The 17769-nt window shown below is 45.6% G+C and overlaps 1 protein-coding gene and 1 pseudogene across 2 annotated transcripts in view; one reads left to right on the top strand and one right to left on the bottom strand.

The window, feature by feature from the left end:
* Positions 1-451: 451 nt before the first annotated feature.
* The window catches only part of MFSD4 (major facilitator superfamily domain containing 4), a 60020-nt gene continuing 42702 nt past the window's right edge, over positions 452-17769 (bottom strand). The window contains exons 7-8 of the mRNA XM_006834081.1: positions 8439-8586; positions 452-572 (exon numbers count right to left, since the gene is read on the bottom strand). Coding sequence (XP_006834144.1) covers positions 547-572; positions 8439-8586 — 174 coding nt within the window. The 3' untranslated portion in view covers positions 452-546. The remainder of the gene's footprint in view (positions 573-8438; positions 8587-17769) is intronic.
* On the top strand, positions 13527-14537 carry LOC102840001 (annotated as a pseudogene). Its single transcript, XR_438675.1, has one exon. The product of XR_438675.1 is annotated as a cyclin-dependent kinase 20-like (transcript).

Below are 17769 nucleotides of genomic sequence, written 5' to 3' on the forward strand. Positions count from 1 at the left end.
CCAAAGGAGCTTTTCTCTGTCACTTGGCCTGAAGGATTTCATTTTGAAAAAGAGATTTGAACTAGAATCAAAATCCTGAACTGCAAAGAGATGGCCAGTTAGGCCACTGGGCAGAGTTCCAGCCATTTCTCTTAGTGCCCTAAGCAACTGGACAGTCTTGGCCCAAGGTTCCATGGCGTGGTGGGTCCAGGGAGCCCACTTTCCAACCATGCCTCTCTCCCAGTGGAGAAACGGAGTCAGCCAGCTCCACTCCCACCTGCCCTGAGAAGCCCAGCACAAGCAATTGCATGGCAAAGCAGGAAGAGGGGGAAAGGAAGCTGTAGAAAAATAAACATTTCCTTGCATTTTACTTGGAACAAAACACTATTTGTGGTGTGCTAAGATCCATAGCATTTCCCACCTCCTGCTGCCTGTTTTCCTCCTCTTGTGTAGCAACGGATTCTTCCCTTACCTGATGAGAGTCCAGGGTGCATCCTGTGGAAAAATAGGAGCAAGATGTAGAAGGCAAAAGCCAAGCAACCAAAGATCACGCCACAGACCAGGAAACTATAGCTGCCCTGATCCTGGATTATCTGCCAAAGGGGAAAACACAGAGAGACAGGGCGTTAAAACCTCACACGGAAGATGTATTGGAGGAAGTTGCCTATTGGGGCCCTTGGCAGGCTTTCCAGTCAAGTTAAGGCCTATCACACCAGTGAGAGAGAAATGTGAGTAGGAGGGAAGTCTTGGCTTTGTTTCAAGGATTTGTTTCTGGAGGAGGCTGAAATCCTGCTTTAAGGCCAGGCTTGAACCTAGTGACCCCCTTACAGTCCTTTCCAGTTCAGTGTTTTAGAGTCTTCTGAAACACTCCATATCATCATTGAAATACCAGCCATATTGTTGTGAAGTGCTGTCGAGTAGGTTCCGACTCATAGCGACCCTGTATAGGGTTTCTGAGGAGCAGCTGGTGAGCTTGAACTACCAATCTTACAGTTTAAACTGACTTTGCAGTCCAGCGCATTAACCCACAGAGCCACACCAGGACTCCATAGTAGGTGTTTGTCTATGTTCACAAAAGGAGCCCTCATGGCAATGTGTGTTAATCGTAGGTCTGGTAATCACAAGGTCAGTGGTTCAAACCCACCAGCTGCTCATTGGGCTGTCTGCCCCTGTAAAAATATGCAGTCTCAGAAATCCTAAGGAGCTGTTCTGCTCTGGCCTAGAGGGTTAGTTAGAATCAACTTGATGGAAGTGGGGTTGATTTGGTTTTTAAGTTTTTATTGTGAATTGAGTGAAAGTTTACAGGGAAGATCATTAGTTTTACATTCAACAAATCATATACCTTGTTTCATCACAATGATTATACTCCCCTCCATGTACCATCAGATAACAGTATTTCCCTCTATTCACTTTAGTTCTTTTTTTGTTTTAAACACTCAGGCATATATAATAATTTACACCACGACAGGGTACATTCTGCAAGTCTGCCTCCTGGCCACCAGCACTCAGTCCCTCTCTTCCCATGAATCTATAGGGTCTTCAGCTGCTCCCTTTCTCCATATCCCCATGTCTGCCTCCATCTCTGGTGTCACTGCTTCTCTGGATAAGGTCCCACATTCCACTTGTGTTCATCTCCCTTAATGGTCCTAGGGTCCTTTGTTTCTGGACAGTGATATTTCCTACTCTCCCATTTTTGTTAGAAAACTTTTGTCTTTACAATTGTAACAGTCATAATTAGTCATGATAACTATTACTATTGAATCATAAGGATCTTATCCCCATCTCTTCACCAGACCTATCTGGACAAGATGAAAACTATTCAGTGGGGACTCTTACCTTCCCCCACACACTCTTACACTAAACTCCCCTCTTGAAACCTTGAAAGCTAGTCACTTCGTGCCTTTATTGCCCCCTCATTTTAGGTAGCCAATGTCTAAATTGCCTGTCCCTATCTATCCTGTGTACAGAGGGGATAGCAATGGATACTTGATGTGAAGACTCCTTCACTCTCTGTTGGTATTTAGAGTTACTATCTCCATGAGTATAGGTCAAATTTTGATCTATAAGTCAAAATTGTAGCAATTTACCCATGTTTCCTTTATCAAAAATTGCTTTTTTCTCTTATCTTCCTTTAATTGAGTTCTGATTATCAAGCCATCAAGGCTAGGTAAAATGGGTACTATCTGCAAGTTTGGGTGTTCTTGTGCATCTCCCCTCACTTCATATCAGCTGGATGCTTTACTCTCAGCTCTAGCCTTCTATGCCTAAGTCCTTGTCCATGGGCTCAGGTGTCCCCAGGTCTCACCACACTTTGGACCAACCAGCCCTTCCTCTTCTCTGTCTCATCTCCAGGACAACGGGAGTCAATGGATCGTGTGTTGAACTCAGCCCATTTCTTCATTGCTGCCTTTCCCCCTCTTCCATTCACCAATAGACCAATGTGGTCGTCAGCAAGCTGACATGCCTGCTCACATGTTCCCTTTGTGGTTCAGTCTTAGAGGGCTAACCACACCTTTGCAAAGGATAAACACACACACTCACTTTAGCTTTTTTATTACGGAAAATTTCAATCATATGCCAAAGTAGTATATAGAATTCCCACAGATCTGTCACCCCTCTTTAACAATTGGCAACAATTTCATCTGAGTCCCTTCACTTCCTCCCTGCACTTGGTTATGTTGAAGCAAATCTCAGATATCACACCATTTCGATAGGGAGGACATCATAAGATGTAGTTTTGCACCCTTGGTGGGGCAAGAGAGGAAGAAAGGAGATTCAGGTGGTGGTTAGGGAGTTTTGGAGACGGCAAGATCTAGGTTGGAACATCACCTTTGTCAGTTCCTAGCAATGTTTAGCGTATCTGAGTTTTAGTGTCTTCTGCTGTAAAAAGACTAGCAGCTACAGTCTAAACCAGCTGCTGCTGAGCTGACTGTGACAACCCCTGTGGGTCAGAGTAGAATTACGCTCCATAGGGTTCTTGGTGGCTGATTTTTCAGAAATGGATTGCCTGGCCTTTCTTCCAAGGTACCTTTTGGTGGCTTTGATCCACTATCCTTTCAGAGTGCATTACCATTTGCATCACCCAGGGATTCCATCTCTATTTCAAACATAGCCATATTTCATCTGTTCACCAGGAAACTGATTAATATCAGCTTTTAAAAATTAAATGCAGTGGCCTAGCTGCTGTGAGATGGCACTGATGGGCCACAAAAACTCCACTGTTGTGAGCTGATGAAACATGGGTATGTTTGACAAGAACTGGGGAGAGCTACACCTTGACCCAGGCAGGAGTTGGGTAGGAAAGCAGGGTGGCCAAAGACTCTGACAGGTAGGGTAGGGAGTGGTGGGCTGAGAAGGGTGGGAAGAGAATCCCAACTGCAGCTGAAATCCTTCTCGGGCTCTAAGAGCCTAACAGTGTGCCCACAAGCCCCTCTGGCCCCACTCCCAGACAGGCTCGTGTTTGCTTTGGACTTGACAACACATCCCCTCGTTTTTCCAGGTCCCACGTATGGCAGCTAGGCTGCCTCTGAAATGGTCACAGGCACTGTGGGTCCCACCGCTTGCTCTCTGGGAAACCCTCCCACCTGCTCTAAAATGTGCTCCCAATTGCTACCCACTGAGAGTTTCCCACATACCGAACCAACCAGCAGCTGGAGCACCATCTCGCCGATTCCTGCTCCTGTCACCAGCACTGTAGTGGCACAGCCTAGTAGAAAGACAAGGGTTTAGTTTGGTAGAAGCAAGTAAAGGGACAGAGTTAGTAGTCATATCCAGGCTGTTTCTGGGAAACCTTGGAGGACTACTTTGGATGACCATGATTTCTAGGCCTGTAGCCCTTAACTTTGTATCAGGGATGCTTAGGTCACACTGTCATGGCTCTGCCTTGTTCTGAAATCTTCAGCTCCTCACAATTACTTCAGGGAAAATTCCAAGTTGCCAAGCCAAGCATTCAGGCCCTTCCCAATCTGACTAACACCTATATTTCCACAAATATGCCCCAATTCTGTCAAGAGAAGGGCCTGGGCAGGAGAGCACTCTGCTGTAGACAGTGTCCCAGCTGCTGTGAGATTGCACTGATGATGGGCCACAAGCCTCTGGTGAGCCTGACCACATGGACTCAGAGGCTAAGCATGAGTCAGACATGGGTTCCAGTCCCTTATGCAAGTTCTCTAACATTTTTAGGCCGTGGTTTCCTTCTCTGTCTAATGGGCATCGTCCTCCTTCACAGGGAGCTACAGTCAGTGACACACAATACATAAACGTCTTATTCGCATAATGCTGGCACTCCCTGCTCGCTCCAAACCCGGCTGGCGCTGTGTTTACATCCTGTAACGCTGCCTTTGGATAAAGTCACATGATTTCATGTGGTCTGAGGGCCCTTTACATTCAGCTTTCGCCCCTGTTGATAGTTCACACTGCCTGCTCACAATCACCGAGTCACAATGAGCTGCCACCTAGACCTGCATATTCACCTACCGCCAGTGTTGGTACAGGCATTCAGTCCCTCCTGAACATTCCTCCTCCTACTCTCTGTCTGGCAAACTCCTGTCTACCTCTTAGGTCTTAGTTTAGGAGTCTCTGAGCAGTGCCAACAGGGAAAATGTGCTTGGCTGCTAATAGAAATGTTGCAGTTTGGAGTCTACCCAGAGGTGCTTGGGAGAAAGGTCTGGCTGTCTACTCCTAAAAACTCAGCCATGAAAACCTTATGGAAACCTTACGGAACACAGTTTTACTCTGACACTTGTGTCAACTTGATGGCAAACTGTTTTTGTTTTTACCTTGTTTTTTGAGATTTCTTTCAGTATTCTCCTTTGCTGGTCCCTAAACTAAAGGCCATGAGAGAAAGATGGGACCTGGAATTTAGGCTTATGGTGTGTCCCAGAGCTAGTTAGCACAGCGGCCAACATGGAATAGACACTCTGTGTGTTGATAAAACAATCATCAGCCTCTTCTACTCTGGGTTTCAGTTCCTTCTAGCTCTCTCAGTCTTCTGGGCCCCTACTGTTCACTACCCATACTGCACCTCACCCACCAAGGAATGCCTTCCTTTTCCTCTGTCCTTCCAGAAACTGGGCCAGCTCACATCCCATCTCCCCCATGAAGCTACCTCTAGATTCAACACTGCCTACTCCCATCTCTGAATTCCAGTAGCCCTCACTTGTCTACTCCATTTATTTACTCAAAAATACTTTGAGGGTCGTTTGCACACCAGGGACTTTGCTAAACACCGAGGAGACACAGACAAATAATAAAAGTTAACATAATGCTGAGCACCTGCGAGTCAGGCACGCTGCTAAGCCAAGGAGAACGAAGCACTAGGTCACGTGGAGGTAAGGCTGAAGGCAGAGTGTTATTAAAATAGTCCAGGCAGGTAAATGACCAGAAAGACAGGGACAGTGACCAGTGAAAAGAGGACAGATTTGAAGGATGACAGAGAGACAGAATGAATCACCTCACTTCTTGTTATTGTAGCTAATATAGTAACACCTGCAAAAGTTGGCACCTCTGTAAGGCCGAAGCTGTTAGAGAAGAAAACACTCAAATTATTCACATTAACAAAGAGTGAGAGGAAAGTAGTAAGACGGGTACCCTGTCTAAAGCAGAAAACTTGCAAAAAAAACTAGGCAGCCTGGTTGGCTCTCACAGGTGTTGCTGTATTTAACATGTGTTGATCATATAAATGTTTGTGGGATACATGAGGGGGCTTCAAGAGACTTGTGGGAAAATTCCATGATCTTTTCATTCCATTTTCCCATGAATGAACTTTTTGAAGCCCCCTCGTACTGTTATATATGCATGAGACCATGTTATTCCGTTTCCAACCTTGAGGCTTTTAGACTGAGGTGCGATGAAGGATTCTGAGCGTCGTTGCACCCTTGTGAGCAGAGTGAACATGCTGGTATCTGTTCTATACTTAGGATAGGTCGCAGAGAGATGGGGCTTCCTTGAGCATGTCCCAGGGTACTCAGCACCAAGTGCTTAGTGCAGAAGGAAGGCTGGACCATGATGGCTGCAGGTGGCATCTTCTTCCCTTGTTTCTCATCAATCAAGGCCGATACTTCTTTAGAGTCATAATCCAACCAAATTTTGATAGGCCAGGCCCTGATTTGGGGGTATTCTTCAGATCATGGGAGTCCCAGTGTGGCACTGTAGGATAAGCACTGGATCTCAAAGTCAGTGATTCAAACTCACCAGCTGTTCATTGGAAACTCTATACAGGGTCTCTGAGCTGGAACCAACTTGAAGGCACTTAACAACAACTTCAAATTATGGGTAATAAGTACTCCGACTCAGAGGAACTGAAAGGAAACTCACTTTCTACCACATGAATGAATGCTTTTTTTCTCCTAAATGACCAACATTCAATAGTGTATAGTATTTAGATGTCATATCTACATCTCATCTAGATTTAAATATACAACCAGTGAGAGCTGAAGCTCATTGGGACTGCCTAGTTTTTCCATGTCTCACAAATTTGCTGCCTTGTACAAGGTACGGCGTTACCTCTTTTCGATCACTTGTTTCAGTGGGAAACATGAGGGGGCTTCAAAAAGTTCATGAAAAAATTCCATTATCTCTTCATTCAAATTTTCCACAAATATTTTGAAGGTATCTGGTATTTTATTTGACTTTTCCACCTTAGAAAAGTCAGGTTTTATTGTACACATTTTTATGCCCAAAAAGGATCTAAGAAGAACAAACCAAACTGCTAACCGTATGATTTTTGGCTATTTTGACTTATGGCTCTAGTTGCTTGTATTGTTGAAGGCCTTTTCAGTGAGAATACAGTTGACCCTTGAATGGTGTGGGCCCACTTCTACATGGGCTGTTTTTGTTTTCCCTGTTGCTACTGAGGTGAGCTTAAGTGTTTCGAGTATTCATGTGAGTAATCGCAGATTAGCATCCCAAAGTGTTTTAAGCAGATAGCAACACAATAACACTAAGAATGGCACTGTGGAATAAGCACTGCAAAGTTGGCAGTTCAAACCCACCAGTAGCTCCATGAGAGAAAGATGAGGCTTCCTGCTCCCGTAAAGATTTACAGCCTCGGAAACTCTATATTATTTTGCTATGAGTTGGAATCAACTCGATAGCAGTGGATTTGGTTTTGGGTGTGTACTGACGGGAGCTCAGGTGTTCCAAGTACCCAGGTGAGCAGGTGATGATTAGTGTCCCATGGTGTTTGAAGTGGGGAGTTGCAAGCCCTGAGCGTACCATAGCAGCAACAGGAAAGATACCCACAGTTAAATGGGCCTGAGCAGTTCAAACCCATGTTCGCAGGTCAGCTGTAAATTATATATGGAATTTTGACTACGTGCAAAGTCAGCACCCCAGCTCCCGCATGGTTCAAGGGTCAACTGTGTACTATTATAATTAAAATTTCCCTTTTGAAAACAAGACAAAATCTGTACATTCATTGTAGAAAATATTGGATTCTTTCTTTATGGCTGCTGCTGCTGTTATGTGCTGACATTCCCTGGGGGTTAGCCATAGATTTCAAGGACTCAGGTTCTCTTTCTTGCTCATTACTGTGGATAACTGACAGGCTGAGCCCCTACTTACTCCATCTCCCCCACTTCTCTAAGCATTAACTCTCATCTTAATGCTGCTTTTCCAACACTCTAGGGCATCTCTAAGGAGCTCTGTTAGCATAGTGGTCACGAGTCTGGCTGCTACCCTTAAGGTCAGCAGTTCAAAACTACTAGCTGTTCTGTGGGATAAAGATGAAGTTTTCTGCTCCTGTAAATATTTGCAGCCTCGGAAACCCTATACATAACTACCTCCACCAGAGCATCTCTAGATACTTCTAAAGGTAATGTTAAATGTTCAAGACATAATTAATTTTAATTAATTCATAAAAAAGATCTTTATTACATGCACTTGAAAGGCCAGAGAGTGTGGAGGGGGGTTGGTGGCAAGAATTAGAGGTTTGTGACATTGAAGGAGCCGTGTCACACTGCAGACCAGGTGTGCAGCCACTGTTTTAACCCTGGATGCTTTGAACAACATTGCCAACAACAACAAGGCAAGGAGGTATGACTACTGAGAATTAAATGACAGAGCATCTTGCCTGTGCCATCATGTTTCCTATACAACTTGATATTTCTTTTGAATTTGGCATTTCCAGCACATACATGATACACCAAATGCCAGCAGTAAGTAAGTCATTAGACGTTACTGTGGTAAAAAGGAACCCGGAAAAAGAGTACTTGCTTCAGATGACCCTGTGGTCCATGTTCATGTTGATACACATATGATTTTGAGTGGGGTCGGGGGAGCCATGTGGGTCAGAATAGGGCCCGTTTGGGAACCAATCCCAGGAGTGGGGCATCCGTTTCTCTGAAGAGGGGGCTATTTCAGCTGACAGACGGTGCTTGCCTAGAATATTCCTCGAATGAAGGGAGGGAGTAGCACTCAGCCTATAGGATAACATCTCTGCTCACAGCCCCTACACTCACCTTTGTACTGGAGAGTGTCCTCTGTGTAGGCTAGCATGCTGGGAAAGGTGCTACTGAGGAACAGCCCCAGACTCGCTGTGCCCACAAACAGGAAGATGACGTCGTAGGAGAAAATGAGAAGCACCAGGAATGTCACCATCATGCCGACCTGTCACAGCAGAGATGCAAATTTGAGATTGGGAAAAGCTGAACATCCATTAGGAAGAAGGGCAAGTCAGGAGTCAAAGACCTACACGTTTGCAGGTGCCCTGATTTGCAGAGTTCGGTGAATCCCCAGACGGAGCTGCGTAACCAATGCGCCACCCTGTGGTACAAATGAGAACTGCAACCCTCCTATCCTTGTTTCCCGAAAGGAAACCCAGAGAACGTAAGCGCCTACCTAACTGTATGCAAATAGCGTAGCACACCCATTCCCTATGCATTTGGTGAGTGAATACTACCTGTCCCCAGGGTCTTCTCTGCAGCCACGGGGAATTCCACCTGCTCTGCCTCTAAAAGTTCTGTGTTGTTGTTGTTGTTATGTGCCGTAGAGTCGGATCCGACTCATAGCGACCCTGCATAGGGTTTCCGAGGCTTTAAATCTTTACGGGAGTAGAAAGCCTCATCATTCTCCTGGGGAACAGCTGGTAGTTTTGAACTGTTTACTGTGAGATTAGCAGCCCAATTAGTAACCACTGTGTAAACGGGGCCAAAACTACCGGAGAGGAAGCCTTTGAGTAGGAGGAGAGACATGATGGTGACTGAATCCCCAACCTTCTGGGGATTCAAGGAAATCTCACTCCAGATTCGGCCAGAAGCCCGCGGACAGATTCCAGTCCGTGGTTGGGGATCTCTGTGGTGGTCTGAAGGACCCTTGTGGTGACTCATATTCCCGCCTGTGGCTCATACAACTAAGCTGTGTCCTCTACCAGGAAAACTGTTGTGGGTCTCTGTCACGTACTTTTTAGAAAAATACCCCATTTCTTTCTTCTTTTCATGCTTGTATTGTTACAAACTTATAGATAACACAATCGTTGCAGTTTAACATTTTCCATGTGTATAATGAAGACTCCTGGTGGGGCGCTGTAGGATCAGTACTGGGCTGTGAACCACAGAGTCGTTAGTTCAAACCCACTAGCTGCTTCTTGGACACCCTATACAGGGTCGCTATGAGTCAGAACTGACTCGACGGCACTTAACAACAACAATCAATTATGTTGATCACCATCACCAATATCTGTTGCCAGATTTTCAGAAATGGAGACTCAGTGCTTCCCAAATGATACTTTCCTCCTTTCTTCCTTGTGCCCACCCTGGCCACCACATTCAAACTCTGGTTTCTACACATGGGCCTGGGCTGGGCATTTCATAGTAGTGGGCTGAGGAAAATCAGTCAATCATGAAAAATAACCCTATTTCTAAGTTCATCAAAATGTTTTATTACATTTCAACATTGAGTACTTTCTGTGCAAAGCACGTCTGTGAAGAGACACAAGACAACACAATTACACAGTCAGAAGACCCATGTGTAAGTCCCAACTCTGTTTTTGACCAGTATGAAGAAGCTTCAAAAAGTATGTGGAAAAATGCTATTATCTTTTAATTCCACTTCTTCATGAACATTCTGGAGCCCTCTTCTAGTTACAAAAGCTCCACTAAAGGGTGACACTGGAATCATAATAATGAAGGGGCTCTCTCTGCAGTGTAAACCTTTAGACAATTATCAGTCCTAGTATTTATGTGTGTGTGGTGGTGTTATGTGCCGTGGAGTTGGTTCCGACTCAAAACAACCCTGTATAGGGTTTCCGAGGCTGTAAATCTTTACGGGAGCAGAAAGCCTCATCTTTCTCCTGCGGAACAGCTGGTAGTTTCAAACTGCTGACCTTGTAGTTTGCAGCCCGATTCGTAACCACTGTGCTACCAGAACTCCTTATTGTGTGTACTGCTCTAATATAGAAATCTTGGTGGTACAATGGTTAAAGTGCTCAACCACTAGCCAAAAGGTTAGTGCCTCAAACTCACCAGCTGCCCCACAGAAGAAAGACCTAGCACTCTTCTTCTATAAAGATTATAACCTTGGAAACCCCATGGGGATAGTTCTACCCTGCACCATAGGAGTTTTGGTGTGGCACTGTAGGGAAAACACTGGACTACTAACTGCAAGGTTGGTGGTTCAAACCCACTGGTAGCTCCTTAGAAACCCTATACAGGGTTGCTGTGAACTGGAACGGACTCAACAACAACATAGGGTCGTTATGAATTGGAATAGACTTGATGGAACCAAGTTGTTGGGTTTTTTTTGTTTTTTTTTTGGTTTCCTTACTACCTCAGGAGACAAGGCTCTTCTTTGAAAGCCCACAGTAAATAGAGTGTTGAGGCAAAACCTGCTGCGTGAGTGCATGTGTTTCTAGAAACAACTAGATAAAATCAGAGTAGAGCAATACAAGGTGTGTAAGAGATTACATGGAATCAGGCCACCACCCCTCTCTGCTTGACAGATGAGACTGTGGAAAGGAAGGAAAGGAAGAGACTGCCACAGAGTCACTGGGGTGGGAGAAAAAGTCAGTGGCCTGACCCTCATCCTTTACTCGCCTTCACCAGCCCTGAGTCCCTATGCTGTGAGATGTCTTAGGTGGGAGGTGTTCTCCTGGCGAAACTCAGGGTCCTTATCCAGAAAGGCATCCTGCTCTCACACAGGGTTGTTGTTGTTAAGTGCCGTCAAGTTGGTTCCGACTCATAGCATCCATGTATAGGGTTTTCAAGGAGTAGCCGGTGAGCACGAACCACCGACTTTGCAGTTCAGCAGATTACCTCAAAGCTCTCAGAGACGAAGCAGCCACAAAACACATTCTCTTTACAATGTAGAGGCAACATGCAAGTCTTTGTTCATATAAAAGCACTGGACATATCTATGGTCCCAGTATAATATATTTTCTTTGTTTTTTCTTCCTCCTCTCATCAGTTTCTAAATATTGGAGTGGACCTTTTATTACCTACATGTCTTGCTAAGTCCAACTCCCTGGTTTCAAATATATCTATGCGAGATAGTCTCAAATCTATCCCATCAGCCATAACCTGTGCCCAGAATTTCAGACTCAAATATAAAACTGTCCCTTTAATATAGTCACTGAATGACCAATTTAACATGGTCAAAACAGAGCTTTTAATATCCTCCACCAAGCCTATTCTTCCTCATAACCAATCAGTAACATCTCATCTATCTTGTTGATCAAGCCCTGTAGTTCTCAATCCGTTATTCCCTTACCTTCTACACTTAGGCCAAGGTCAAGTCCTGTCAAATCTACTTCAAAAACTTACCTGCCTGGAGCAGCATAGGAAGAAGAGGGTCAGGAATCTGTGGAAGAACTAGAATGCATGTCTAATTGCCTACATGAATAAAGGCATCCTTCACCCTAATCCCAGAAGAACTAGGCAGTGCCTGGCTACTATTATGGGACTTTGATTTTATCTTTCTATTAAATTTATGCTAAGTAGCATTTTAATTTATTTTAGAACATCTATTGCGGTTGGAGTGAAAGTGTACAGAGCAAGCCATTTTCCATTCAACAATTTATACATAACATTTTGTTTCATGACATTAGCTGCAATCTCCTCAAGGAAACAACACTCTTCCCACTTACTTCCTGGGTTTCCTGTTTCCACTTGCTATCTTTCCTGCCCACTTCCAGACTTCTGAAATTTTGTTTTTGGGCAAATCCTGCCGTTCCTTGGCTTATTATTCTGAGGAGCACATTCCTTATGGGTGTTACTGGTCACTTTATGGCCTATTGTCTGGCTAAAAAGTAGTCTCTGGAGGCTATAGCCAAGAGTGAAGCATCCAGCTGATATGAAGTGAGGGGAGATGCGCAACTACACCCAAACTTGCAGATAGTAACCATTTGACCTAGCTTCAATAGCTTGATGATCAGAACTTGCCTAGAGGAAGATAAAGAAATTTGATAAAGGAAACAAGTGTAAATTACTACAATTTGATGAACTTGACCTATATTTATGGATGCAGTAGCTCAAAATACTGAGAGGGAAGGAGTCTTCACACCAAGGATCAAACATATCCCCTCTATACACAGGGCTGACAGGGATGAGCAACTTAGACATTGGCTACCTAAAATGTGAGGGGCTATAAAGGCACGAAGTGACTGGCTTATAAGTTTTCAAGAGGGAATTTAGTTTCAGAGTGTGTGTATGTGTGGAGGGGGAAGGCAGAATTCCCACTGAATGAATAGTTTTCATCTTGTCTAGATGGATTTGGTGAAAGGAGATGGGAATAAGATTCTTATGATTCAATAGTGAGTAACTGCTATCATAACTAATTGCGATTGTCACAACTGTTAAGGTAGACTCATGGAAAGAGAAAGGCTGTGTGTTGGCAGCTAGGAGGCAGGCTTCCAGAATATGCCCTTTGGTTGTTTAAATTATATATTCCTGAGTGTTTTTGTCTACACCCCCTCACCAAAAAAAAAAAAAAGAGGGAGTAGAAACAAATATTGTTGAATGATATGCACGGAGAAGGTTGTAATCATTGCAATGAAATGATGAGTGTAAAACTGATGTTCTTCTATGCAAACTACCACTCAATTCACAATAAAAACCTTGTTCAGTTCCAGGTCTGAAGGATATCTAATGACCCTAGTCTTGGGGCAGGGGAGGGGTTTCATCAGTCTCTTGTCAAAACAGTAAGTCTGGTCTGTTACTGAACATTTTGATCAAAGATTCTACAAAAGGATTCTGATCAAAAGTGGGAGAGAGGCCAGTGCTCTGGTGCAGGCAGGGGCCCTAGAAGGCAGAACTCGTTGCAATTTTGTCATTCCAAAGGCGCGGGGACTCTCTGGCACCCATGCTACGTCTTTGGGACTAGGATGTGGCTGTAGCGGGGAACCTATAAAGGTTCTCCAGGTGGAAAAGGCATTTGTGATTGAAAAGAAAGAGAAAGGGGGAAGATGCTCCTGGACATGCTTTTGTAAGCCTGAAGGGAGGGAACCTGACTCTGGAGTCAGGGAAGCGTGGCAAGGGCGGTCCTGGCCCACGTAAGTGAAGGTGCCTGGCTTTCACTAAGTGAACTCCTGATCCGGTCCGTGCTGCCCATCTCCAATGGACCAGTACTGCATCTTGGGTCGCATCAGGGAGGGTGCCCACGGCATTGTCTTCAAGGTCAAGCACGGGGACACTGGAGAGATAGTTGCCCTCAAGAAGGTAGCCCTAAGGCGGCTGGAGGATGGCATCCCCAGCCAGGCCCCGTGGGAGATCAAGGCTCTGCAGGAGATTGAAGACAATCAGTATGTGGTGAAGCTGAAGGCTGTGTTCCCACATGGTGCTGGCTTCATGCTAGCCTTTGAGTTCATGCTGTCTGATCTAGCTGAGGTGGTGTGCCATGCACACAGGCCACTGACCCAGGTCCAGGTCAAGAGCTATCTTCAGATGCTGCTCAAGGTGTTGCCTTCTGCCACGCCAACAACGTTGTTCATCAAGACCTGAAACCAGCCAACCTGCTTATCAGCACCTCAGGCCAGCTCAAGATAGCAGACTTTGGCCTGGCACATGTCTTTTCCCCAGATGGCAACCGCCTCTATACCCACCAGGTGGCCACCAGATGGTACCGAGCCCCTGAGATCCTGTATGGTGCCCGGCAGTATGATCAGGGTGTCGACCTGTGGGCCGTGGGATGCATCATGGGAGAACTATTGAATGGATCTCCCCTTTTCCCTGGAGAGAATGACATTGAACAGCTTTGTTGTGTGCTTCGAGTCTTGGGCACCCCCAGCCCTCAAGTCTGGCCTGACTACAACAAGATCTCCTTTAAGGACCAGGCACCTGAGCCCCTGGAGGAGGTGTTGCCTGATGCTTCTCCCCAAGCCTTGGACCTGCTCAGTCAGTTTCTGCTCTCAGCGCATCATGGCCTCCCAGGCCTTTCTGCACCAGTACTTCTTCACAGCCCCCCTGCCTGCCCATCCTTCAGAGCTGCCGATTCCCCAGCGCCCAGGGGGCCTTGCTCCCTAGGCCCACCCAGGACCCCCCCATGTTCATGACTTCCATGTGGACTGGCCTCTTGAGGAGTCGCTGTTGAACCCGAAGCTGATTCAGCCCTTTATCCTAGAGGGGTGAGACCCTGGCCTAGTTCCTGCCTGGCCCCCATGGCCATCCAGCCTTCAAGATCCTCCATCTACAACCTAATATGACCTTCCAAGATCTGCCAGCACCACCTGAGCCATTCCATACTTTGCCTGCTCCCACCAGGGTCTTGCTTCGGTCAAGGAGATAAGACATGCAACCCCAGCAGAGAAGGAGACTCACAGCTTGTGCGCCTCACATCTCTATGCCACTAATTTATTTGTCAGAGACAGCACTGCTGCCACCCAGTGACCATTAGGCATCAGCCGCACCCACCTTTGCTTCAGATCCAGGGTTGCTGCCTTCTTGTGCCAGCCTCTGGGTAAAGTGCAGAGTGTAAAATGTTCTCACACTGGAACTCAAGTGAGAAGAAAGGTTTGTTTCCTTTTCTTTCTCAGTGATATTAAAGTATAGTATTTGAGATTAAAAAAAAAAAAGGTGGGGGAGGAAATGCAGAACAGAATTTCAAGTTGTCATGGAATCCAGTGTTTCTGGAGCCATTGAGGATGGATGACTATCACCCCCTCTGCCCTCACCCCCACCCCAAATTATTGCCCTTAGGATATCTTTAAACCTTAAACAGAAACCATTCCCTGATGTCATCTGTATGCCAAACAATTGTTTAGCTTAATTAGAAAAGAATGTCTGCCTTGAGCAAAGAATTATTTGTATGTGATCAAATTGACAATAGAAACTTGAAATGTTCGATGAGAATCTTGGTGGAGGGCAGCAGGTTTGTGTTAATGATGCTGAAATACTTTGGACAAGCATATCAAGAAGGATGACGCAACTTGAAGAATGCAGCCAATGTCTCTGAATCATACATGTAGAATTTGTTGAATTGGCGTATGTTTTGTTGTACACATTTTCTCCAAACCTCCCCTACTCCCTCCAAAAGAAGCCCCAAACATATTAGCATCTTTGTCTCTGCCCCAGTCTACCACTGAGTGATTCTTCCATTCATTGAGTTATCACTGTCCTCAGACAAATAGAGTGAGCTTTAGAAATGCCCAGTAGGTTGGGTCATTCCCGGCTTAGAACCTGCTAATGTCTCCCACCCACTTAGCATCAAATGCAAACGCTAGCTGAGGAGGCCTACAGGATCTAGCTTGTGTCTGCCTCCCCAGTGTCACCCTTTCTGCCCATCTCTCCCCATCCACCATGTTCCACCCAACCAAGTAAGTTCCCATCTTGGGGCCCTTGAACTCAGTGACCTCTGCCAGGTCTCTAACCCTCTACTCTTCACGTGACTGGCACCTTCTTGATAGTCAGCTCTCAACTTAAGTCTCTGCCTCAGAGAGGCCTTCCCTGAGCCTGAGGTGGGCACCTGTACTTTGAAGATGTTGTTCCTGCTCCTACCTTCCGATTGGCTAGCCAAGTTCCAAAACACACATATTTCCAGACAAGCCTTGAAGACAGTCGCCCAGCAAGAAATCTCTAGATCTGGAGAAGTTACTAACCCCAAACTTATTTTAGTTTTAGTGACAGAAGACTGTGCCTGAGGTGAATTATGGATCCTGCCAACCAACTCTTCCCACTTGGTGGGACCATCCTGCCTCAGCTGCTGACTGTCTCTCAGCTACACTCTCCTCTCCCCTGACCAGACCCTCCCTTCTGCTGTGGCCCCCTCTTTCCCGGGCACAGCAGGGCTTCCTTCACCTCCTCCCAGACTGTTCCTCCTAATGACAGTCCTTTCCTCACAGCTCTTGTCTCCTGCTTGTTCTTCAGTGCAATGTCTTCTACCAGTACACTGTCACATGTCTTCGGAACTCTAAACCCTAGATTTCCACCAAGTCTCTGCATTGCCACGGTCCCCGTTCACCAACCAGGTGGTCTCAGCTAAACCAGCTGGATGCTCCTGCCTGGGACTTTGTCTCCTGAAGGAATGAAACAAAGATGCAGGCAAGGTTGACAAAACATACCCAGTAATGGCGCTGAGAGGCCAGAGCCAGAGAGGGCCCAGTAGTAGAGGGGCAAACAGAGGCATCCCCTTGGTCAGGCTGTAGCTGTTTTCAGAGCTTGGTTATTTAGCATCCCATCAGTCCGATGCTCTCCACAATGTTGTTACTGTTAGCTGCCATTGAGTCTGCCCTGCCTCAGGATGGTCCCCTGTGTGACAGAGTAGAACTGCTCCATAGGGTTTTGTATTGCTGTAATCTTGATAAGGGCGGATGGCCTGATTTTTAATAGTTCTTTTCTGGCTAGGTTGCTGTGGCTTGCAGCTTCAATCTCTGACTGATACCCTTGTCATCATTTTGACTGCATTTGCCACCCACTGCAGTCACACTGTCTTAGGGGCACAGTTCTCCTGCATCACTCTGCTCTCAGTGGGCCCACTCAGTCTTCTGCCACTGAGGCTGAAAGATGAATTAAGCATTTTTACATGGCCCTTGGCAATATGCTTGGAATCGCCCTGTTATGGGTTGAATTGTACCTCTCAAAATATGTGTTGTAAATCCTATCATCTATGCCTGTAGAATCCTATTTGGGAATGGATTGTCTTTCGAATGCTAATGAGACAAGGTTAGTGCAGGATATGACTTGAGTCGATCTGTTTGGAGATATAAGAGATTGAACAAACAAGCAAGAAAGCAGAGATGGGGGAAGAGAGAGGCTAAGCCACAACTTAGGGTACAAAGACTCTCCTCCAGAGCTGACACAGAGAGAGAGAGCCTTCTCCACACTCATTAAATCAGTAAGTGGCCATGGAGACCCAGGAGAAAGTTGAGAATTGGATTAAACTAGAGGAATCACCTCAAAGGTTTTCACTGGAAAGAGATACCGTTAATAAAAATGTTAACTCAAAAACAAAAAACCACTAGAGGAATCTATTTGTTTGGAGCAACAGAGGAAGAAGAGGCAGGAATAGGAGAAATGGAAGGTGGGGCTAATTGCCTCCCTGAACAACTGCCTCCTTTACTATGAGACCCAGAAGAATTAGATGGAAACCAGCTAGAATTAAATTTGAACATTTGATCAAATATTCTATAGAAAAATCCTGACAAAAAGGTGGGGTGGGGGGGGTGGGATGCAAAACAGAATTTTAAATTCTTAAGGAATTCTGCCTTTCTGGATCCATGGAGGGTTGATGAAGTCCTGAAACTACTGTCCTGAGACCATTTTTAAACCTTAAACCCAAACCAAGTATATCCTCTGAAGCCTTCTTAAAACCAAACCAAAGTTTAACCTAGCTGGTAAGGAGTGTCTACCATGGGCACTGTGCTCC

This window comes from Chrysochloris asiatica, unplaced genomic scaffold, assembly GCF_000296735.1.
Source record: "Chrysochloris asiatica unplaced genomic scaffold, ChrAsi1.0 scaffold00009, whole genome shotgun sequence".
NCBI classification, from domain to species: Eukaryota; Metazoa; Chordata; class Mammalia; order Afrosoricida; family Chrysochloridae; genus Chrysochloris; species Chrysochloris asiatica.